The 24,004-nt window shown below is 41.4% G+C and overlaps 1 protein-coding gene and 1 long non-coding RNA gene across 5 annotated transcripts; one reads left to right on the forward strand and one right to left on the reverse strand.

Annotated features, from left to right (window-relative positions):
• The first annotated feature begins 13,016 nt into the window (after positions 1-13,016).
• LOC124483566 lies at positions 13,017-19,557 on the forward strand. Of its 4 annotated transcripts, none has more exons than XR_006957868.1 (5): positions 13,017-13,049; positions 18,251-18,384; positions 18,594-18,738; positions 18,872-18,990; positions 19,224-19,557. It is a non-coding gene; the product is annotated as an uncharacterized LOC124483566 (long non-coding RNA). The 4 variants fall into 4 exon arrangements; XR_006957867.1 differs by lacking the exon at positions 13,017-13,049 and adding an exon at positions 17,201-17,530; XR_006957870.1 differs by lacking the exon at positions 13,017-13,049 and adding an exon at positions 17,616-17,644.
• Positions 19,558-21,155: 1,598 nt separating this feature from the next.
• On the reverse strand, positions 21,156-23,219 carry LOC124483729. Its single transcript, XM_047044276.1, has 5 exons — positions 23,033-23,219; positions 22,714-22,847; positions 22,339-22,504; positions 21,886-22,179; positions 21,156-21,657 (listed from the first exon to the last, which is right to left on the reverse strand). Exons 3-5 carry the CDS (start codon positions 22,461-22,463, stop codon positions 21,156-21,158), a joined length of 921 nt encoding a protein of 306 aa, XP_046900232.1. The 5' UTR covers positions 22,464-22,504; positions 22,714-22,847; positions 23,033-23,219.
• Positions 23,220-24,004: the final 785 nt, after the last annotated feature.

The following is a 24,004-nucleotide window of genomic DNA, read 5'->3' on the forward strand; positions in this document are numbered from 1 at the left end:
GCATACTGTCCTGTCACTATACATACTGTTGGTCATTCATTACTTTACCATCATTTCCAAGGGACGCAGTCCTTGTGATGGTGGTCGGATCATCTGTACAGAAATGAAAGTGGAATGTAGTTTACGTACATTGCATTAGCATATTAATATTGATATTAAAGGAGTAGCATCGCTCATATGTGATCGTTCGAAATCAGGGCCCCACAGCGTAGCGTCACATGTGTGATTCTGAACATTCCAACCGACTATTTTCCAATGGGCAAAAACTATATGATAAAGACTATAGTACGGCTTCAAAATGTACAATTAGTAGCCTAACAAGTAACACTAGCAAGTAGTAGCATTGGTACGAGTATTATGTTAGGTTGCTAGGTAACGGAAGCTAATTAAAGCTACATTGTTAGATGATGCAGTTCAGCTACTGCCTCTTTAGAGTGAGTCACAATTTTTTAAAATTAATTTCAGCTTGCAGGTATTTTCTCATTTCTGTATTTTGAGCCATTTAAAAATATATTAATCAGATTTCAGCATTCCAACGCATTTTCAGCAGGAAATACAGGTTAGAGTTAGTTATGCGATTACTCACACATCTACATGATTCTTTTTATTAATCGTTGTATGCTCCACGGACAAAACTTGCACCATCATCCTTCTGCAAAAAAGTGTTGCTGTGACTTCCTGTATGTTGTATGTTTCATTCAATCAACACATTGAATCCTACTAAGAAAGCCGAGTAAACACACTCAATGATAGGCTACATCTGCTACTGATATTACTATCCTAACTAATTTCAGCTGTTAAAACTATAATATTCTTGTTACAACTAGCTAGCCTACTTCTTCTTCTGTTTAACAGTTCAGCTTCTCCCGCATTGTAGGCTATTTAAGCTCTAAGCAGTTCAGCTTCCACACTCCCTCTTGAAATTCAACTTTTTCTTCGATTGCTTCACAACGTTTAAACTTACGCATTTTATTTAAGCACTTCGTTTTGTTAGATGATGCAGTTCAGCTACCACACTGATTCTTTAGAGTGAGTCACACATGTTTTTTATTAATTTCAGCTTGCAGGTATTTTCTCAATTCTGTATTTTCAGCCATTTCTTTTTTTTCCAGATTTCAGCATTCCAACGCATTTTCAGCAGGAAATGCCTTTTCTAGTTACTAAAGTAGGCCTGTTGGATTATTCCTCCTCTTCTAATGTTATGTTCTGATTGCCAGTGGGTTGTTGGTTATGGTGACTCTTATTTAGCATGTAATGAGAAAATCTTTAACATGGTTCTGTAGCAAGATGAGTTTAATGTTCTTGGCTGTTTCTGTAAGAGCATCTGCTAAATGACTAAATGTACTTACTACTTTTATTTTCCAGTGAGCAGAGCGTTGAAGATTCTTCCTGGTGATCTGCTTCCCATCATCAACAGTGTTGGGGACTTCTGTGTGCTTCTTCTTACCTCCTGCTATAACAACCCTTCTCCATTCCACAAATATAGCTGTTGTCTCTACTCATTTGTCTATTGTGTACAGCAATCAAGTGCCAAGAGGGTGTGGGTTTTCATTCAAACAACCACTATACCAGCTGATTTTACAATTGAGTTACTGCTCTTTATTAAACGGGAGCCACAAAGTGAAATCAGATGGTGTAGTCGTGCTTGGTTACGTAAATGTTTTTGTCGCACGGTAGGCAATTTGGTGACAACCTGGCTGGTGTGTCACTGACTATCCAATGTTATCAATCCATATAGCCTGCCTATTATAATTGCACATCCTCATTACAATTTCCAGAGGGCTCCTCTCATAAGCTCCGCTAAGGATATCCCTCCTGGAAAATGCAAATTCATGTTTGTTAGTTCAGACTGTCAATAAATCTGCCATCTTACAAGTTTAATGCAGTTGACTGGCTTGATATTGCACAGGTTGTGCATCCCTTATGTAAGAGCCATTTTCATTGGTTTATATATCGCATCAATTTGCACACACCGCAACACTCATGGGAATGTAAAAATGTTTGTTGATGGAGCTTGATGGACACATGGACTTGCATGTTCAATGGAAGAACATTGTGATCAATAAAGGGCCATCAAAACACAACGATGACTATAAGGAGTTTGTGATTTCAACAGCCAGCTACGGAGCAGTGTAAGGTAGAAGAGAGTGAGTCAGCTAGTTTACTATAGGCATAGACTGTTTTAACCCTTTCCTGCCGGACCATTCAAATATGGGAAATAAAATTCCCATGGTTCCCGCCTTAATAACTTTGCCGTCCAATTACGGATTTTATTTCTGAAAACTGCCAGATACTCATGACAACTTAAGCTCAAAGCACATATCATTGGTTAAGGGGTTAATGGGAGGGGTAAATAAATGTATCGTCTGCAACGGCAGCCATTGTTTTCCGAGGCGGAAACAGAGCGGAGACCATGGGAGATTGCCTACAGTGTTAGATTTACAGCTTCGATTTGAAATCGGAGACGATATTATGAGTAAAGACAAGTTCCTTAATATGTGTTGTCAATATTGTCAATTAAAAGTCTTAACTTTTTACTTACGAAGAATTTGTTTGTGGGAGTGACGCGAGTTTTTTCAGGAAGGACGTGTCCGGCTGGGCCGTTTGTGACAGGCAGCTATGACGGTAGTAGCACTGTTTAGCTTCGATTTGAGCAGATTTATAAAAAATCTTGGAAAAACAACATTACTGGTAGATTATGTACACTGTAAGGTAAATGTACATGCCTTGTTTGGCCAATTTGGTCGATTGTGGAAGAAACTCGAACGTTTTTTAGTTATCGAGAGGATGATCCAGCCATAGCGCTAGCTACTTTTGGGACAGGATAATTCCGGTTTCCCCTATGTCTCCACTAGTCACTAGAATGGTCATAACTTTTAATCAAAATATGGTATTTCTAATCTATCTTCTGTTCTACATTGCCCACTGACTTGTGGATATTCCACCTACTCAAAGTATTTCTCCATCTTGTAATTAAAGTGGTTTAAAATTCAGTTGTCTGATGAGGTATGGTGGATGGAGAAGTTTTTGTAAAAAAATGGCTACCTGAAACCACTTTGATAAAATATGATTTGCCTCAAGTGATCATATATTTATTGACATGATAAAAATCCCCTAGTTCTCCTCTTCAAGATGGTATAAACAGTTAAGGTGTATGATTTAATATGAAAATTCATAAAATATGAATATTAATATGAATATCATATTTCAACAGCTTATGGAATGTTCGGAATGTTGTCTCAGGCAGTAAAGGGTCTGTTTAGGAGCCCCTAAGTGGCTTTAAGTTGTAGGCTTAGCCTTTATACATAAACTGACTTGTTAATCACACATTGTGGTGCTAATTGTGTGTTATTGTTTAACCACCCACATGTGGCTGCACAGAGTTTGCCAACCATGGTTTCAGATGTTGTATTATGGGGTAGATTGGTGTATAAATGGCCTTGTGTATATCAGGTTGAAGGCTATGAATGCAAGTAGGCCTATGAGTGTGTAACCCATTGATATTGTCTCACAATACAAAGTGTAGCACACAATGAGGGTTAAGGAAAATGTTCCGATGACACAGGTTATTACTGGATAAGAGCGTCGACTAAATGACGTTGTTAACGTAGGCTAATAGACTAATTAATATGCAAGCTGTCTTTTAAAGACTCGATGTCCAATACTTTTCATGTCTGGGAATGTTTGAAACTCGATGAAGACGTTGTCAATGACGAGAAAACACTGAGCAAATTTAAGTGTAAAATTAATGATAGAGAAATGTCAGAAATCTGTTCCAAAAACGGGCCAGTTACATTTACATGTATTCATTTAGCAGACGCTTTTATCCAAAGCGACTTCCAAGAGAGAGCTTTACAAAGTGCATAGGTCACTGATAATAACAACAAGATAGCCCAAAGCTTTGCGGGTAGCCAAAAACAAGAAGCACACATTGTGAACAACCAAAAAATTAAGTGGTTCCGTAGAATGATACTAATTTGTATCAGATCTGGAAAGGATCCGCATAACGGATGCGACTGTTACGCGGATCTGCCGGAACTCAGCCAGATCCGGCGTGGAATCAGCTGCTAGTTGATGTGAACACAATAACCAACGATTTTTCATAACTTCATTAACACTTCAAACACAAAGTTTTCTTAAATACGATTCCTTTGATCCTTGTGGTTTTTTAAAAGGGCGATTGACTGGGTTTTTGGGGTATTTCACGCTGTTCCTTAAGGTCTCCGAATAGGGTATGTAACATTGGTTGGGTTGAAAATGGTTGAAAAGTGCTGTTCTATGCCCCCTGATAGATCCTCTGAAATGTTCCCGGGAAAAAACACTAGCTTTTCTTCTTTTATGGTATGCTCATTAATATTTAGATAAGCTGCGCGCTGATTGGTTGGTTTTCAACACGTGAAGATGGGGAGGAAAAACGCAATACGGCCAACAGCAGCACTCACTGAAACACCGAAGGTGGAGACTTTAAATAAAAACGCGCAAATAAATCTATCGTGTCTACACAACACTGTTTTCAACAGATTGACTAGATATCATTTGAAATGATAACATTACTTGTTTCCACTTCTGTTGTTGAAGCAAACTGGATTGACTTAGGTGGGTAGAACGTTAGGCTACAGCAGTGGTTCTCAACCTTTTTTCAGTGACCCCCTAACCAGCGCAGCGCATTTTTGATTGAAAAAAAAGATGTAGGCCCTAATACACAGCGCTATGCCATTGTAACGGATGTGTTAAGGGCATGAACAGGCACAACTCATGGGTGGGTTTTTAGATGTATTTGCTCCTGCAGAAGACAATGAAACAACTAATTGCCATCTTATTTTCTCTCTCTTTGCACCTCAGCTTCCCTCAAGCAATACAAAATGTAGTGTTCATTCAACATTACATCACATATTCAATGCACACTACTAGCCAAGAGCTATTCAAATTTGACCAGAAAACATTTAGCAAATTAATGTTAACATCACGAAAAACAATATCCAGAGGAGATAACAGTGCCACCTAAGCAGGGGTTCTCAAATATTTCAGCCCACGACCCCTAAAATAATGGTGCCAGTGACTCGCGACCCCCGCATCCACGGAGGTGGTTTATGTGTGTGGGAGTAAAAATAGGTCCTAGTATTTGATCCAGACCCGCCCACCCAAACCGGCCCCCCTATACGCCACCCCAGCTGCCCTGCTAATGCATGCACCTTCTGAGTTAGATGTGATGCTAGTTCGGAAGATCAATAGTTAATGCGAGCACGCGTAGCGTACAATCCATTTTTTCTTTTTCTTTATTTGAGCGCAACTTATTTTTTGAGCTTTGTGTAAAATAAACAAAGCCGTTTTTCAATTGGTAAAACTTTGTGCGTAGCAACCCACCTTCTGACTTCAAGTTTCAATGACTTTCCGTTACATTAAATGACCGGACTACTTGCGGAATGATATGAAAGATGTTAGTATGAATTAGAAGCACAAAACCCATTGCCAATGACAGCGGTCATAAACGTTTCGCAGCGATGAATATCAAGAAATTACAGACCTGCGAACGCAGACATTTAACCTACATATGGCCCATACAAATCAACAGAACTTTTTTGGAACATTCTGAGGAGCCGTATAATAACTATTTTTAAAGGATTTTTGAATGGATGCTAATAGTTGCTAATCTTTAAAAATGTCACGTACCCCCTGGACTGCCTTCACGTACCCCCAGGGGTACGCGTACCCCCGGTTCAGAACCACTGGGCTACAGCTTAGCAACCAAACCATATTGTGATTCTACTCGGCTTCAGTTAGCTAGCTCTAGATATCTTGCTGAAAAATAACACTATCCCAACTATAATTTCAGCTGTTAAAACTATAATATTCTTCTTACGACTTAGCCTACTTCTTCTTCTGTATAACAGTTCAGCTTTCAGCTTATCCCTCATTGTAGGCTATTTTAGCTCTTAGCTTTGTTAGATGATGCAGTTCAGCTTCCACACTGCCTCTTTGTGTGACTCACACATTTTTCTAATTCATTTCAACTTTCAGCTCAGGTATTTTCTAATTTCTGTATTTTCAGCAATAAAAAAAAATCTTTTTTCAAAAAAACGTTCAGCTCCTTCAGGAGATGTGTGTTATGTGTTTTGGTATTTCTCACTTTTATACTTTTGACAGCTGTCTAAACGTAGTGTGCGATACTAGCATTGGGCTACACAGATGTCAATTTAGATTAGTATGAGATGTCAGAGGTGGGCCTACCGAATGCCGGCCTACCGAGTGGTGTTTTGTCTAACGTTACATGAATGATGTTGAATTCCCACAGTGTCCCACTGAAATAGAATGATCCTTTTTCTTGTAAACACCTTTGTTCGAATAATTGCGGTCCTACTACGATCCAATCAACACCCCGAGATAACTCGATCTGAGTTGGTTGATCATTCGGACATCGCATGCTTGTAAACGGTGACTTGGACAATGAACTGGACTCTGTGTCTTTGCGCATGCTTGATATCCCGCCACCCTCCATCCCAGGTCGTGACCTGGAAGTCAAAAAAGACGATAAGTTGTCGCTGCCAGGAGCCGGCCCGGCAGAAACAAACAAACAACGCGAGCCAATAGTGCCAATAGTGCCGTTTGCATTCGCAGTACTCCTATTGTCATCATGCACGAAATGTAGAGGTACATAGCTTCACCTTGCTCTCCGTTCGCTGTCTTTCTCGAAATGTTGTTGTTGTTGGTAGTGGTGAAAAGGTCAAGCGGAAAGGGCTGTATCACCACTAGTTGTAATTTAAACAGCGCCACGTATCGTACTGGGATATGACATGCTTTCGGCAATTGATTCGGTTTATTTACTGCCATATATATTCGGATAATAGCAGTTGCCCCAAAAATTCGCATTATCCGAATAAAGCTAGATTCAAATTGATCCCATCATGTAAACACAGTGAGTGTGAGGTAAGACCTGCTTTTTTACTGTAGCAGAGAGTCAACAGACAAAGCATGGTACCATCCATACCTTTCTCCTACCCCCGACAAGGGAAGGGTCTTTCCCCCTTTGTCCTTATCTCCCAGAGCAGGAGCTTTAAAGCCCTGACCCAGCATGGGGTCAGGAACAGAGGCCACACGGTCCCACAGTATCAGAACAAAATGATTTACAGGTAGGAACTTTCTTGTGTGGATTTACAAACATATTCTCAAGGACTACATGGCTCATGGACACTAATTCAATGACAGTAGTCGATGTGTTATAATGTGTGTTTTTCTCATTTACCTAGAACGTTTTTTAATTGATGTTTGATTATAACTCCCCTTCAGATATAGTAAAATCAGTCAATCTTAGTATCAAAATAATTATATCATACTAACAAAACCAGTTATGAACGTTGTATTTGTATATTCTGAAGTTTAAGCATTCCATGGACATTTGAGATAACGGAATTCAAGGCTAAAAGCCACTTCACACCTCTGGGCAGATCCCAGGACGACGCCCAGGTGGAAGTAACTGACCAATGAAAGAGGTCACCTTCACATGGATAACCCCCCCTGTTCTTTGGAGTATAAAACCCCCAAACGTACAATCAACCCCGCTTGTTCGTAGGATTAACGCGTCACTCTCTAACCTATTCCTCTTAATCTGCACATTCACTGAGCGGCCGGAACTTTGACGAGAGATTCCGTTTTCTATTCGTTGGACAGAACGAACCATTGACACCGTTCTTCAAACCGACAAAAGTAACTGCGATTTGCAATATTTCTTACTTGTGACATAATGGCATGCTGTGATTGAATTGTTGATGTTTGATTGTGTAGTGGAAATTTTGGTCATATGCGTAGATGTATGTGTATGAAATCTATAATCTTCTATGTTCATTGGTAAGAGACAGGAAGGGAAGATAATTAAGTTGAGTTCAAAGGAATGTGAGGTGCTGATTGCTCTGTGGGCAGCTTGCCCTGGGGGATGGGTGAAGCATTTTATATGGCCTTCTGTCCTCTGGTTACTGTAAGGGGTCAATGAGACAGTTGCTCTGAACGTTGGCTAGAAGGACTGTGTCCTGTTTCATTGTTTGTGTTAATTAAAAGTATTGTTTGAAGATGGTCACACAAAGGACAGTTGACCATTTGACTGGTCAACCCCTGTGGCTTTATTATCTACTGCTCTGGAGAGAGATGCCACATCAAAGAACTTTGGGACACACTGGACACTTGGTATTGTTTCAAGCTGTCACTAAGTTGAGTTAGCCAATCACAGATTTGCTTCATTGATTGATTGACCTTATGGAATGCCATTTGATCTTAAGTTTATATAAGGTAGTGCATGTGTGATGGTTCGCCATCACTCCTGCGAACGATCTGTGTGGATGGCACCTCCTTCGTTGAGACTGATCAGAAAAGCTTTGTTTAAACATATATGTAATTGTATAGTCTAATAAATTGTATTAAAACCATATCCCTTGACTATTCAGATCTACACAGTGCCACTTGAATTCTTCCTTGACAATTGTATTTTACAAATGATTTAACTTAACCATCGTTAGGTCAGTTGCCATTGATTGTCAATTGTTACTGTAGAAGCCTCTTCCTCTCTACCTCTTCCTCAGCTTCTTCCCCTCCCCCTCCACACGCGCTCTATGCAGCCATTGTGTAGTGCGCTCTCATTAGAATTTAGGCCTACTGTACTGCTTTAGCCCAACTAACCCATAACTTATCTGGTATGTGTTCACTATAATTACATTCTTTTAAATAAATCATTGTGTAAAATACTCGCTTATTTCTCACGTTATATGATCTGCTCTACTTTCATAGAATTCACAAATTAAGATTAGACTGATTATTACGAGTGTATCATATTGTGTATCAACTGTATTATAATACCAAGAAAAAATCTAATGACTTAGTATAATTGTAATACTAAAATAATGTTTTATTAATAGATTACTTTTGAGGACAGCTCACCGATTCAAATTGCAGTGGCTGAGTGCTCCTGTGTGGCTGGAACTGCTCTTTGCAACCACAGTGTTGCACTACTGTGTCAGACTACAAAGTACTCTACGTTGCAACTGAAAGCAGTACCGCCTGTTCTCAGCTACACAGAAACTGAGCAGCAATGGCATAAACCACGAAGACTGGTAAGTACTTCAGAATTTAGGCTAATAACAAATAGTTGATGTTTCATTTATTTTGGAAATTGGATATAAACTCTACCCACCTTGTTTACAAAGCACAATGAAGACAAAACAGGCACATCATTACCACATCTATAACAGTTAGTTATTGTACTTTGTGATGGTATGTTATGGTGGCTAACCAACTTCTGTCCTTAAGGTTTGTTTGTTTGTTTGATTACTTGGTAGGGTGTGAAACCAGGCAGAGTGGGTAACATTGTCTTCATCTCAACAAAACCCAAGTCAAAACAGTACACAGCTACTGATGGTGTAAGGTAATATTCACTGTCAAGTAATAATGTATTCTGCAGTCATTGTCAGATTATTATTATTATTGTTATTTTTTCTTCTAATTATGACATAACTGTTTTAAAAGGAGCAAGCGCTACAAAGCAGTGCGGGAGGACTTGCCAGACCCAGATGTCCTGAAGGTCGACGAGGCATACCAGGACTTCACGGCAGACCTTGCTCCTCTAATTACCACACTCTCCATAAGTAATGATGTCCCCCTCGTCGATTCAGTCTTTGGGACCGTTCAAGAAGGCAGCCCCTATTTCATACCAGCACCCAGTGCTAGTGAAGAGGGTAATCATCCACCACCCATACGCACCCCCTCCACCACCCCTGCCGTTAGATGGACCCAACCACATGTTCTTTTGTGTGCACTCACCAACAACACCTAAACATCATGTAGCTTAACACTTTCACTTCAACATGGCAAGATCCATTGAGATGGCCACAATGGAACAGAGTGGCAGTGCAGAGTGGCACAGCCTGAGGAAGATTAGGCTCACTTCATCCAGGTTCCGGAAGGTGTGCCATGTCCGAGGTCACAGCTCTGCAGAGAACCTTGCAGAACACATCCGCAAAGGTGGGGTTCAGACAACCTTGATGAAGAGGGGTCTGGCACTGGAGCCAGTAGCGATTCAAGAATATGCCCACATTAAAAACGTCAACTATTGGCCGTCAGGATTTGTCATCCATCCAGATGCTCCCTGGCTTTGATCTTCTCCAGATGGTGTTGTTTTTGATCCAATGGAGGCCCCACCATTCGGGCTGGTGGAGGTGAAGTGCCCCAACGTGAAGAGCTATGTGGACTGTGGGTACCTGCACATGCAGAGTGGCGCCTGAAGCCAGGCCACAGCTACTATTGGCAGGTGCAAGGCCAGCTGCTTATCACTGGAATGCAGTGGTGCGATTTTGTGGTTTTTGCAAAGGAGGACGTTCTTGTACAAATAATTTATAAGGATGCGGAGGTCTCTAGGGTTATAAGGGAGAGGGGGATTAATTCTTTTTCTATCATTACTTGATCTGATATTTTAAAAATCAATGCTTCATTCAATCAGTTTTGTTTCAATCAGTTGATAAATGTTCTTGTTCTGGTTTTATTCATTTTTACAAATCTATACAAAACACAAAAAAAGTGATAATTGTTCAATCGGTTTTGAGATTTCATTGTTCACATTTACATTACATTTAGTCATTTGTACTGTGCTCTTATCCAGAGCGACTTACAATAAGTACAGGGACATTCCCCGAGGCAAGTAGGGTGAAGTGCCTTGCCCAAGGACACAACGTCGTTTCGCGCGGCCGGGAGTGTAAATAGTGTGGATTTTTTATTTTGGATCATTGAGTAAGTGTTCAATATTTCCTTATTAAATTCTACATGTTCAAATGTCATCTCTGGTGCATTTTAATTTCAAGTCAGTAAAAACCCAAAGCTAATGTAATGATGATAATAACACAAATATTTGTTTTCAAGAAACAAGATAGATGTTTAATTCATTGCTGAGTTGCCCATGCCTTCACTAACGGCCCATTCTGACAATTGACCAGGAAGTGTTGAAACAAAAGTTCTGTACGTCTTCAGTCAATTTCTCAAGATGTAAAAACAGCACTGGAACTCAGCAGGGTTGATGCAAAGTGTTTTATTGGTTCTCAGGTAACAAAGATTGCCAATAGAACGTGAGCGTGATCCCGGGATCAGACTGAAGTTTTCTCCGGACAATTTAACTTATATAGTCTTCTCCCCATTGTATGTTAATATGGTACGATATTAGTTGGTTTCATAGACATTAGGTAATCTTACCAAGCGAGTCCCTTGTCTCAGGGGATTCAAAACAGATACTTTTCCTACATAGACACTGCTTGAAATTAGGCTCTTTCTGAACTTGAACCGCCAGCTGCATTAGGCTTCTGGGCGTAAGGCCACAAATATGTCTCATAAGTTACAGCTATGCATCCTGGTCCTTTATGAAAGCATACACATGCTCCTCTCCCCCATTCATCCTTTAATTATTGAAACCTTATATTTTGGGTGATATCTTATATATATATAAGATATATATCTTATATCACCATTGTTTAGGGATAACAATAATCAGCCAACAGCTTTGCATCTGGTTTCCAATAATATAGCATGTACTACAAAGGTGATCACAAGTTTCATTGAATCCATAATCATTAACCATCTTCATAATTACAACAGTATGGTGTTTTTTTCCACAACAGAAGCAGGCCACACTGAACAATTGTTCCCGCATGTAGACAGTGGTATGTCCTTGTCGAACAGTTTGTTCTCTTTCACTCTCCTTATGCACCTCTCCACATGCACTCTCAGACGTGCAATTGACTGTGTCTGTATGACATCCTCTCGACTCATTGGTCGTTTGTTGCTGAGAAAGGCAGGCCGGTACACCTTACAAGGAGCAAGGTTGTCCACAACAAACCCTTTGTCCACCATGATAGCCATACCTGGCTTCAGCAGCTTGACAATCCCAGACAGCTTGAAGATCTCGCGGTGACAGCACCGTGGGGTGCCATGCCAATCATGGCCTTGAATGTAGTGTGCGATTTGTAGGTAGAGAAAAACTCACTCTGAAGGAGCAGAGAGGATGGCGTCTGACAGAATAGCTCTGTACAATCAAGGATCACCTGTGTATCAGGAAAAGCTGCAAACTCATCTGGCAGGTGAGCTCTCACTATCTCTGGAGGAATCCAAAGGCGCTGGCTTCCCAGCAGGCAGTACAGTAAAATGAGTCCATGTGGAGATGATCCGACTTGCAGTAGTGCGGTGAATGCTGAACCTCTCTGCAAGGTCCCTGAGAGGAAAACCCACTGACAGGTACATCAGGAACAACAGAAACTCATCATTGGGTCTCAGTTTCTGTTGAGATATAAAAACAAAAGCCTCTGTTTAGTTACCTCGACATGTTATTACAAAGTATACATTTAGAAAATAATGCCAATCAGCTGTTTGGCTTTTACTTTTTAGTTAGATGTACTTAACTCAACAAACCACTAACGTCATGTTACCTACCGTTGGGTGATGGACTGTGCTGATGCTGGCAGGCTGTCTTGGTGCTGGTTATGCGCACCATCTTGTGGATCACAGCAGGTTCAATTAATTTCCAAAATGCTATGAAACTCCTGTAGGACGCAAACCTAGTATAAAAGCTCACATCCTCGTCTGATGAAGACAGGCGCGCTATCCCAAAGCGCTGGCAAAGTTTGAGGACTTCCAACTGTTGCTGTAGCTCTCTAATCTGGCAACGTAGAGCTTCGTTCTCGTTGGCTAAATTACTAGCCCTCACTCCTGTTTTAGGGACTACACAGTAGTAGTGCTCTGGAGCCATTTCGGCAACAGCAGCTACTGTAGGCTAGCTTGCTCGTTGCACAATTTATCGGGGACAGCTTCTCCACGCGGGTCTCTATACTACGGTGGCCCTGAAGTGCAAATGACACCCCCTAATATGAGTACATCCCCCAAATAAAAACACTCCCCCCCCAATACGAGTTAACACCCACCCAATTCGGATGACTTGTTCACCTCCCCCCAATACAAAAACACGCTCCCCCAAATGGAAAACGACATTACATTAACTAAAAAACACATTACATTAACTCTGAACGGAAAGGGTAGGTACTACATTTTAGCGCTGATTGGATGCAGTAGGCTAACTAACAAAAAATATGAAATTGATCGACAGAAGTACAAAATGCCATAGCCTGGCAGGGTTACGTGCACCAGAACATTTGTTTGGCTATCGAAGAATGTAGCAAATAGTAGGCTACTTAGGCAAAAGTATTTCGTGTTAATGTAAAAATCGATAGCCAAACAACTATCCTGGTCCACGTTACTCTGTCATTGTGGCTTTTCGTTCATCTGTAGAAGTGGACTATTAGTTTTTTCTTCTGAAAAGTCCTGCTTCCTTCAACTGCGTTTTTAGCGTGCCCATAGGCTACTTATATTGTGAAACGTTAACAGCATATCTGAGATTATTTCATAGGAATGACCCTGATTAAAATAAAGAGTAGTGTCATGACTCTGTATTGTAAACATTAATGTTTCCTCTTTCCTTCCAACCAAAACGATCAAGTTCATGATAATGACAGAGTTACGTGGACTAGTTGTTTGGCTATCGATGTTTACGTTTAACACGCAATTTATGCTTTTGCATACATAACCTATGCTACATGCTTCGATACCCAAATAAATGTCCTGGTGCACTTAACTCTGTCAGGCTATTGCATTTTGTACTTCTGTCGATCAATTTCTTATTTCTTGTTAGTTAGCCTACTGCATCCAATCAGCGCTAAAGTGTAGTACCTACCCTTTCCTTTCAGAGTTAATGTAATGTGTTTTTGATAGAGCTGTCAAACGATTAAAATATTTAATCGCGATTAATCGCATTAATGTCATAGTTAACTCGCGATTAATCTCAATTAATCGCACATTTGTATCTATTTTAAATGTCCCTTGATTTCTTTTTCATCCATTCTTTTTTCAAATTGTAATGCTCTTATCGACATGGAAAAGTGGTTCGGATTGCTTCGTGCAAATGTTTTTTTTTAAATTGAATACAACATTGCAATCGCCTGGCTTTGACGAGCAGGCGGAGAATTCGCATCAGCTGTGTGCTTGGCTGTGTGCCATCAAAATTATATTTTCGACTCCATGACGTGCTGCGATGATAGCTCATTCCCTCCGGCTCAGATCACAACAACAGAACACACTGATCACTTTGGTCTTGTCAATGGAACCATTTGGCAACCTTTTAAAAGTAAACTTTCCATTCAGAATCTTATTGGCATCCATTTCGGCGTCTGGCACTGGCAATCAACTCAAAACATAACGTTAGCCTACTACCAGAGAATGTCTAATATCCGTAAACGGGCTCTGCTACGACTGTTTAGCCGGCTCGCAAGCCCAAACAAGTGGGTGTGGCGTGCCTGTTGTTTTGTTTCCGGTCTAGCTAGATCCGGTGTGGTATTGTAGTTTTTCTAACGTCAGTGGTTGTTGCAACAGAATGTGAAAAAAAACTACAAAGTTTGCTAGGTCAAAAAGAGCTTTAATCGCGCGATAAAAAAATTGACGCCGTTAATTTGGGTTTGCGTTAACGCCGTTAATAACGCGTTAAACTGACAGCACTAGTTTTTGAGTTAATGTAATGTCGTTTTCCATTTGGGGGAGCGTGTTTTTGTATTGGGGGGAGGTGAACAAGTCATCCGATTTGGGGGGAGTTGACTCGTATTGGGGGGGAGTGTTTTCATTTGGGAGATGTACTCATATTAGGGGGTGTCATTTGCACTTCAGGGCCACCGTACTATACTGAGATCAAATTTTGCATTGTTACTGACAATGATTGCCTCCAGCAAACTTTTTTTAAATTAGCCATTTCCCCCTAAATAAATATCAAGCTTTGGGGGTATATTTTCAGTCAGCAGATGGTATTGTTTGAATCGAGATTCCATCTGAAATACTGCGGGTGACAATATTGTACAATAGCTTGTTTCAAGAGGGTTCTTAATGAATTAATGCAACATGAGCAGGCTAAATGCTTGAAAATATCATTAGAAGGGAAAAACTTAGTGTCATAGAGGTTACCACCGTTTTACACCGGATTGCCCAATATTTTTTTTGATCCAACTTTTCTACCGAGGCTGCTGTAGCTTATCAATATTCCCTGTTGCAGGGGAAATGAGATCACAACCGTTTTATTCTATGCTTCACTTTTTGTATTTTGAATTGTAAATGAGCAGTAACAAATGTATGCTTTTAAATCTATGCAATCTCCATAAATAGTAATGGCATATGCATTTTTATATAAAATATACAGTAATATCAGTTGTAAAATTACAGTTAATAAACTGACCCTTCTCAGTGTTTCCCACAGATTAGAAAACTATATGTGGCGGGGGGGGGGGGGGGGGGGGGGGGGGGGGGGGGGTTCGAAATAATTCACAAAATCAACAACAACAAACAAATAATTTCTGCATATGCAGGTAGCGACGCTGCATACAGGGTGCTAAATAACTATTTAACTGGTCGGCTCCATGACGCCGGGTAAGTAGCTAGCTCTTGAAACTTCTCACCAAAAGAACGAAGGGGAACCTTCGATTAAGACATGTCCGTCGGTACCTAGCGAAAAGTAGCCTCAACTTTCCTAGACCTTTAGCTACGGCACTAATGCTGAAGGCTCGCTGATGTAGCTGTCGGTCTCACTAGAACGGCGTATGCATTGTTGCTAACGTGTGCTGACGTAGTGACTGTGTGTGTATGTGAGAAAGACGCGTGCGTGAAAGAGACGGAGGGAGAGCAGGGAAAGGAAATGCAGCTGAACGAATACGCTGCGTGTTTTTACCTAAATAGCGATAAAAAAAATGTTTTACGAAACGCAATGTGTGGCGGCCGGTGTTGATTCTGTGGCGCACCGCCACAAATTAGTCTATGTGTGGGAAACACTGCCTTCTACAACCGACGCTAGCAAGCACACCCTACAATTTCTCTAGAAACAATTTCTCTAGAAATTGTACCATTTAGTTATTATTATTATATTAATAATTACGATTGAAACAAGTGAGAATAGGAGTTAAGGGGGCCCCATGCCTGACTTCGCCTGGGGCCCCCTAATCACTAAATCCGCCACTGGTAGTTTGTACCCATTTCATGAGAAGTGAACCGGTACGGCTCCCTTCTTCAGCCTCCTCAACCCCGCGGAAGACACGTTTAAATCAGTCTGGTTAAAATGCAGACTACAGAGCCGGGTGTTTTTGGTCGGGTTGAAGTCATCCCTCCGGATATTCTGCCTCCACTTAGCCCGTACCGCTGTGTCAACGGGGAATGCATGAAAGCTGACGACTTTGTTGAAACGAGACGAAACGGTACATAATGGCTCACAGCAATGAAGTGCTGAGGATGTCACCCTCTGAAAGGCAAGTCGCTTTTCTTTAATCCTAAAAACACTCATTGTGAAATTATTCTGCCCCCGCTTCTGTGTGTGTGGCTAGGTCCTTCTAGCCTGTTACATTAGCTTGACAGATAGCTAACAGTTTTCCCAAGTCAAAGGATAAAGCTTGAAGTTGTTTTCAACATTTTACTCAGGAAGCACTGTAAAACTGAGCAGACATACAGAATGCATCTCAATTAGTAACATTCTTCTCGAAAAACAATCAATTGTGTACACGTTAGATTACATGGGAATTTCCAGAGACCTAATTGACGTTGGCGATTAGCATATTCGTATTCATTTGCGTCTTCATAGAGCAAACAATTTAAACAAACTTCAGTTCACTACAAATTTATTTCACAAGTAATGTTTACAAACAATAACTTCTAACTGCTATCAAGGAAACACTTACAGACAAATGCTTTTTGGCCATATGCATTGGAGCAGGAAAAATCGTGTCTTCTTAGCTAACCATGTATCATATTCTGCCAACAGAAACATCGAAGGAACAATATGGAAAGCCAAAAGGGTCATATGTACGCGTAATTTTAACGCGTATTTTTGATTGGACACCCGTTCAGGAAGCGCCTGTAGCTGTTTCATAAGCGGCTGCAGCCGTAAATGTGCAGGCGAAAGTTACACATGATTGTACGCGTTAGTTAAGGCTTGCAGGCGTTAAATAAACGCCTGTATATTTACACGTGCATTTGGAGGCGTTAAATAAACGTGTGTATATTTACACGTGCAATTGAAGGCGTTAAATAAACACGTGTATATTTACACGTGCATTTGCAGGCGTTAAATAAACGTGTGTATATTTACACGTGCAATTGCAGGCGTTAAATAAACGCGTGCATATTTACACGTGCAATTGCAGGCGTTAAATAAACGCCTGAACGCCACATGCAAATCACTGCCCACAATTTCCCTAGCTCCTCCTGCAGTTAGCTGGGCTTGTGTGATTGGATTCCTCCCTCTATTTTCAAGTACCATGGATCCTCCCCACTGTAGAAGCGGCCTATTCAAAACAAGTTTAGCCCAGCACAGTCAGAAGTTTAAGATGGCAAGAAGGAACTTCCTACGAAACTGCAAGCAGACCCTAAATGACTGCACTCGGCTTTTGTTATTCGATAACGCTGGACACGACGACCTTCAGTCCACGTTGACAAGGTACAGTTTTTTTCGAAATCATTATTTGTGATGAATCATTATTATCGTAAACTTCACCGGCTAGCTAGGCTAACATGGGGTTTTACTTGCTCACTGGCTTTGCGGATAGCTTTTGTATGTTTGTTTTTAGCAAATGGTTGCTACTGTGATATTTCTGCCTTGCTAGCTAGCCAGTAACTGACTAGTCTATACTGTTGGATAAAGACATGGTTTTTATCCGTGAAAGCTGCCATGTTAAGGCTGGACAGTCCATATCCAACTATCTGTCCACTAGTTATGTAGCTAGCAAAACGAGTTAGCCTCCGGTGCTGCAAACTCTTGAGATTCGTCTTTTATTGTTTCTTAAAGTCGATTAGTCAATCTAGTTTGTATTTTAAGGCAAACTCGCTGCTGAAGGCAAACAAGCTTAACCTTGTTAAGGCTGGCTGGCGTTAGCTTTTTCTTTTATCTTAAAACGAAACTTATCCTATTTCATTCAAGCCTGTGTTGTTACCGGACCACCACAGGGTGCTATGCTACCACAACGATATTACTGGTATTTCTCCCTTTAGGCTATTGGTATTTCTCCCTTTAGGTTATTTTCAGTTGTTAGATGATTTATTATGGAGACTATTTGTTCACTTTCTTATTCCAGATACACATGGTCTATAAATTATGACTGGTTTGGATACAACAACAACAAATCTAGCCTTGTCTACTTTAACACCAGTCTTCTTTCAGGATGGAAACAATGCAGCGAAGCCTAGAGTGGGCAAGGGGTACGCTCTTGAATGTTGCTTCAGCAGACGGCCTGATAGCTTAAGTGTCCGAGTTCATCGAGGAGATTCGCACCTATGGTCGGCATGCACAACAAAGTGAGAGCCTTTAGAGTGGAGTTGGGTGCTTACAGCTCAGCTAGTCCTTTGAGCTGTTTCCCACATCGTTCTCTTGCAGTTGCCATTGTTCAGTATTTTTTGTGTCCATTGGTGTTAAATTCCAGTGGTGTTTAACAGTGCATGCCTGGAGCGTGTGCAAGTTACAGTCTCTTAAATGTTCTAAGCACATCATTGTATTATTGTTGTAGCCAGTTCCGGTTACCAGGCTCCATTGACTTGGACTGGAGCAATGGGGACTCCTCATTATCACATCACCGGAGAACAACTGAGGGGTCTGATGATGGATGGAAGATATTCTCCACGTGTTCGACTACACTCAAAACCACATCTGAGGTCAGTTGTGCTTGGGGTTGAATGCTATGAAATGCAAAGCTTTTAAATGCATGGTTTCCACAATTTTGGCATGAATGGATTGTAAATAATCAATTACTCTAGTGATGCATTGTCACTCTTTGTGTCTTGTCAGATACTTTGCATTAACCTGAGGTCAGCTGCGTCCCATCAATGTCGCAGCGGCTGCACATAAGGTACAGTGTTGCTGCTCTGAATTCTTGATGACACATCGATGGAAACTACAGACTGAAGGTAGATGCTCACTCACTCATTTTCTTAGTATGTCTTGGTTATTGAAACTATAGGTTGTAACATCTCAAACACTATCAGGTAGCTCACTTGTTCATCAACTAGAGCAAGAACTGACGTGGATAAGAATAGTTTCATGATGTTGCTGCTACTTCGGTTATTGATACAGTAGTAGCACCTTGAAATATAGATGCTTATAGTGACAAAGTCTAATGTTATGTTTGTTGTGATTTCAGATGGAGGATAGTCATCCATGGTGGCATTGATGGTCACAGCTGCCATGTGTTTCTCCACGCTTCCAGCAACAAGTGCAGCATTACTAAATGCTGAGGCCAGACAGTCCGTCCAGGCTTAGAACAGGATCTGGTAGAAGCTAGATTTCTGTGATTGCCACCTTTTGAATTGGATAACCATGGACCAGAACAAGATAATCAATATTTTCCTGCAGTAGTGAATGTATGTTACTGCTCGACATTAAATTATAAAACGAGAAGAAGTGAATGTAGCTTGTTTCATAACAAGATGGGTTGATGGAGTGATATGGAGGGGTGATTGTCATTGTTTGTTTACTAATTCTTAAACATAAACAATGTATATCTTGAATCTGCCCTGAGAGCTGTCCTTGTGTCTTGCCTCTTTGACATTACACATTTGTGGTTGAGGTTGAGTGACTGCAAAAGCCGTAGCAAATAGAATAGAATATAACTTCACTTTTCCAGAACTTTACGGTGTCAGACACATACAAAATGTAGTATGCACACAGGCATGTGCAGTATTTACAGGTATAAGAAAGATGATCTGATCCACTGACATGCGGTCAATGTTGAGTCATGTCCAATACAAAACAGTTCGTCCTAACATGCCCATCCACACCAAAGGAAGCATCCTCATGCAGCCTATCCATCCACCATAGAGGTTCACCACCAGCAACAAAAGAGAAGGAAGTGGTGGATCCCCCAAAGCCCCGTCCATCACACAAATGAAGTATAACAGATTAGAGTTTAATTTATATTTCCTCAGATAACTTTGATATGTATGTATAATAGAGCATAGGATAAAATAATGAAATGAATCAAAATACGTCCATTGCATAAGTATTTGGACCGGGGAGAAGACAGAACCCTTTGTGTGTTAGGAATTTAATTATCTGCAGTATGAATCAAGGAGTAACTCATGTTTAGTAGTTGTATTCACAACAGACGTGTTTACATTCTGTTAAAGGCACTATAGATATTCCAAACTGGAGTTGATCTGCCAGGTTCTGGACTGTCTCTTGTAGTTACAAAAGTATCAGACATTCAAAACTCTTCATCTACATTGATGTAAGAGCCACAGGTCAAACATCATTACATATGCTGACACAGCCTCATCAAGTGTGTTGGCAAAAAACACTGACCAGTCTGTGTTATCAAAGCAGTCCCTGAGATATATGATTGTCTTTACCTAACAATGAGCTAATTACACTTTGCTAAACATACAACTGTTAACAACCAAGTTGAAGATAGAAAGTACTATTTGTGGGGAATACTGCTTTGGTCGCACTCTTTTTGGTCTTTTGGCGAAAATCTAGAAATCCTAGAACTGCGGTGCTGAAACTTCAGCTTCAAAATGTTGCTCTCAAGAGTGGTTGATGGGGTGGAGGGAATAATGAAGAGTTGGATGGAACGATGCAGGTGTATTTGGTGGAGGGGTGGATGGATGTGATACTGCAATTATTATTGTTTATTAGGGGCTTATTTTCCCGATAATGACCGGCGTTCTATACATTATCCCTTACATACATATTATTAGTCAAAAGTTTGGACACATTTTCCCACTGTATATACACGTAAACACTTAGTGTGTAATAGAAATTCAGGGCCCGCAACACAAATTGCAACATGTGTTGTTGTAATTGTCCACTAGATGTCAGTCTAAGCCTATATACCATGTACTACGTTTCTGTGGTTATTAAGTATGATGGGAGTGGCCTGCAGTGTTAAGAATTTTATTTTTTGCACAACTAGCACCACTGGTCAACAACTTGGCACCAGTTGATGAAACATCAAAAAGGTCAATAAAAGACAAAAAGCAAAAAAAAAAACGTTTACAGAGTAAAGTAAGTAGCAGTGCAACTGGCAGTGCAAATGTAATTCTAATTTCTTATTCCTTGTCCAAAATCTTATTGGTCATTTGAGGACTCCAGGAAAGGAATGACCTCTTGCCAGATGTCCATTCCAAGGCCTGTTCTGAGGCCTCCGAGGGGATTGATTTGTGCGGCAAGTACTTGCATGAGAGCATTTCCCAAAGTAAACTGGTTTGGAGGTATGGTCACTCTCTCTGGCCAGTGAACAACAGGTGTCCCTGCCGCCCCGCCCTGAGCCGCCCCGCCCTGAGCCGCCCCGCCCTGAGCCGCCCCGCCCTGAGCCGCCCCGCCCTGAGCCGCCCCGCCCTGAGCCGCCCCGCCCTGAGCCGCCCCGCCCTGCCCCGCCCTGAGCCGCCCCGCCCTGAGCCGCCCCGCCCTGAGCCGCACCGCCCTGAGCCGCCCCGTCCATACCTCTGGGTACAGTGCTGGTCACTGCTTTCATGAAGCAGTCCATTACAGTACTGCTGCAATTGTTGCTGGAAGCACGGAGAAACACAACAAGGCGACTGTAGCCATCAATGCCACCGTGGATGACTATCCTCCACCTGAAAGCAGAGAAGACATAACATAGGACTTAAAAGCTGTCAATAAAAGCTGTGCTTGACAAAGTGCAGCTGCGCTACCAATAACAGCAGAAACATCCTAAAACAATTATTATCCACATGTCCATGTACGTTTTTGCTTTGGTTGATAAACAAGTGAGCTACCTGATAGTGTTTGAGATGTTACAACCAATAGTTTAAATAACAAATACAGTCGGTGAGTAACCTTACCTTATCAGTTTGTGGTTTCCATCCAGGTGCCATAAAGAATTTGGACCAGTGACACAGTAGGACCTTCTGTGCAGCCTCTGCGACATGGCTCTGAGGGCAACCGCCCTCGGGTTAACGCGAACCATACTGTCCCTCACTCTGCGTCTCTGCACCCGGATTCCCTCTGCCCTCAGTTGTGCTCGGACGGACTCCGGTCCAACTCTGTCATTCCCAGCCACAAGGTCCTTAACCTTATCGTCCAGAGCAGTGTCTGACAAGTCTGAAAAACGCCCTGCCTGTGAAAGATTCAAGCGTCTGACGAGACAGAAACAGTAACAATGCCCAGATGAGACTATGCATCACTATAGTACTTGATTTCTTGATTGTTGACAATCAACTCATGTCTTCAAACTGTGGAAAGCATGCATTTAAAAGATTTGCTTTTCATAGCATTTTACCCCAAGCACAACTGACCGTAGGCGCCGTTTGACTGTGGAACGGGACACATGGAAAATCTCAGCCATCTGAGAGAGGCTGAAAGCACAGGACATGAGAAACCTCAGCTGCTCTCCGGTGATGTGATAATGAGGAGCCCCCATTGCTCCAGTCCAAGTCAATGGAGCCTGGTAACCGGAACTGGCTACAACAATAATACAATGATGTGCTTAGAACATTTAAGAGACTGTAACTTGCACACGCTCCAGGCATGCACTGTTAAACACCACTGGAATTTAACACCAATGGACACAAAAAATACTGAACAATGGCAACTGCAAGAGAACGATGTGGGAAACAGCTCAAAGGACTAGCTGAGCTGTAAGCACCCAACTCCACTGAAAAGGCTCTCACTTTGTTGTGCATGCCGACCATAGGTGCGAATCTCCTCGATGAACTCGGACACTTAAGCTATCAGGCCGTCTGCTGAAGCAACATTCAAGAGCGTACCCCTTGCCCACTCTAGGCTTCGCTGCATTGTTTCCATCCTGAAAGAAGACTGGTGTTAAAGTAGACAAGGCTAGATTTGTTGTTGTTGTATCCAAACCAGTAATAATTTATAGACCATGTGTATCTGGAATAAGAACGTGAACAAATAGTCTCCATAATAAATCATCTAACAACTGAAAATAACCTAAAGGGAGAAATACCAATAGCCTAAAGGGAGAAATACCAGTAATATCGTTGTGGTAGCATAGCACCCTGTGGTGGTCCGGTAACAACACAGGCTTGAATGAAATAGGATAAGTTTCGTTTTAAGATAAAAGAAAAAGCTAACGCCAGCCAGCCTTAACAAGGTTAAGCTTGTTTGCCTTCAGCAGCGAGTTTGCCTCAAAATACAAACTAGATTGACTAATCGACTTTAAGAAACAATAAAAGACGAATGTCAAGAGTTTGCAGCACCGGAGGCTAACTCGTTTTGCTAGCTACATAACTAGTGGACAGATAGTTGGATATGGACTGTCCAGCCTTAACATGGCAGCTTTCACGGATAAAAACGATGTCTTTATCCAACAGTATAGACTAGTCAGTTACTGGCTACCTAGCAAGGCAGAAATATCACAGTAGCAACCATTTGCTAAAAACAAACATACAAAAGCTATCCGCAAAGCCAGTGAGCAAGTAAAACCCCATGTTAGCCTAGCTAGCCGGTGAAGTTTACGATAATAATGATTCATCACAAATAATGATTTCGAAAAAAACTGTACCTTGTCAACGTGGACTGAAGGTCGTCGTGTCCAGCGTTATCGAATAACAAAAGCCGAGTGCAGTCATTTAGGGTCTGCTTGCAGTTTCGTAGGAAGTTCCTTCTTGCCATCTTAAACTTCTGACTGTGCTGGGCTAAACTTGTTTTGAATAGGCCGCTTCTACAGTGGGGAGGATCCATGGTACTTGAAAATAGAGGGAGGAATCCAATCACACAAGCCCAGCTAAATGCAGGAGGAGCTAGGGAAATTGTGGGCAGTGATTTGCATGTGGCGTTCAGGCGTTTATTTAACGCCTGCAATTGCACGTGTAAATATGCACGCGTTTATTTAACGCCTGCAATTGCACGTGTAAATATACACACGTTTATTTAACGCCTGCAAATGCACGTGTAAATATACACGTGTTTATTTAACGCCTTCAATTGCACGTGTAAATA

Source organism: Hypomesus transpacificus, chromosome 21, assembly GCF_021917145.1.
Source record: "Hypomesus transpacificus isolate Combined female chromosome 21, fHypTra1, whole genome shotgun sequence".
NCBI classification, from domain to species: Eukaryota; Metazoa; Chordata; class Actinopteri; order Osmeriformes; family Osmeridae; genus Hypomesus; species Hypomesus transpacificus.

Excerpts from the sequence above, each read along its gene's own strand:
- LOC124483729 (XM_047044276.1), bottom strand. The coding sequence starts at position 22,463 with ATGGGGGCTCCTCATTATCACATCACCGGAGAGCAGCTGAGGTTTCTC. Across the intron at positions 22,180-22,338 it reads ACAGTCAAACGGCGCCTACG|ACGCTTGAATCTTTCACAGG; the intron begins GTCAGTTGTGCT and ends CTGTCTCGTCAG. Across the intron at positions 21,658-21,885 it reads GGAAACCACAAACTGATAAG|GTGGAGGATAGTCATCCACG; the intron begins GTAAGGTTACTC and ends CTCTGCTTTCAG.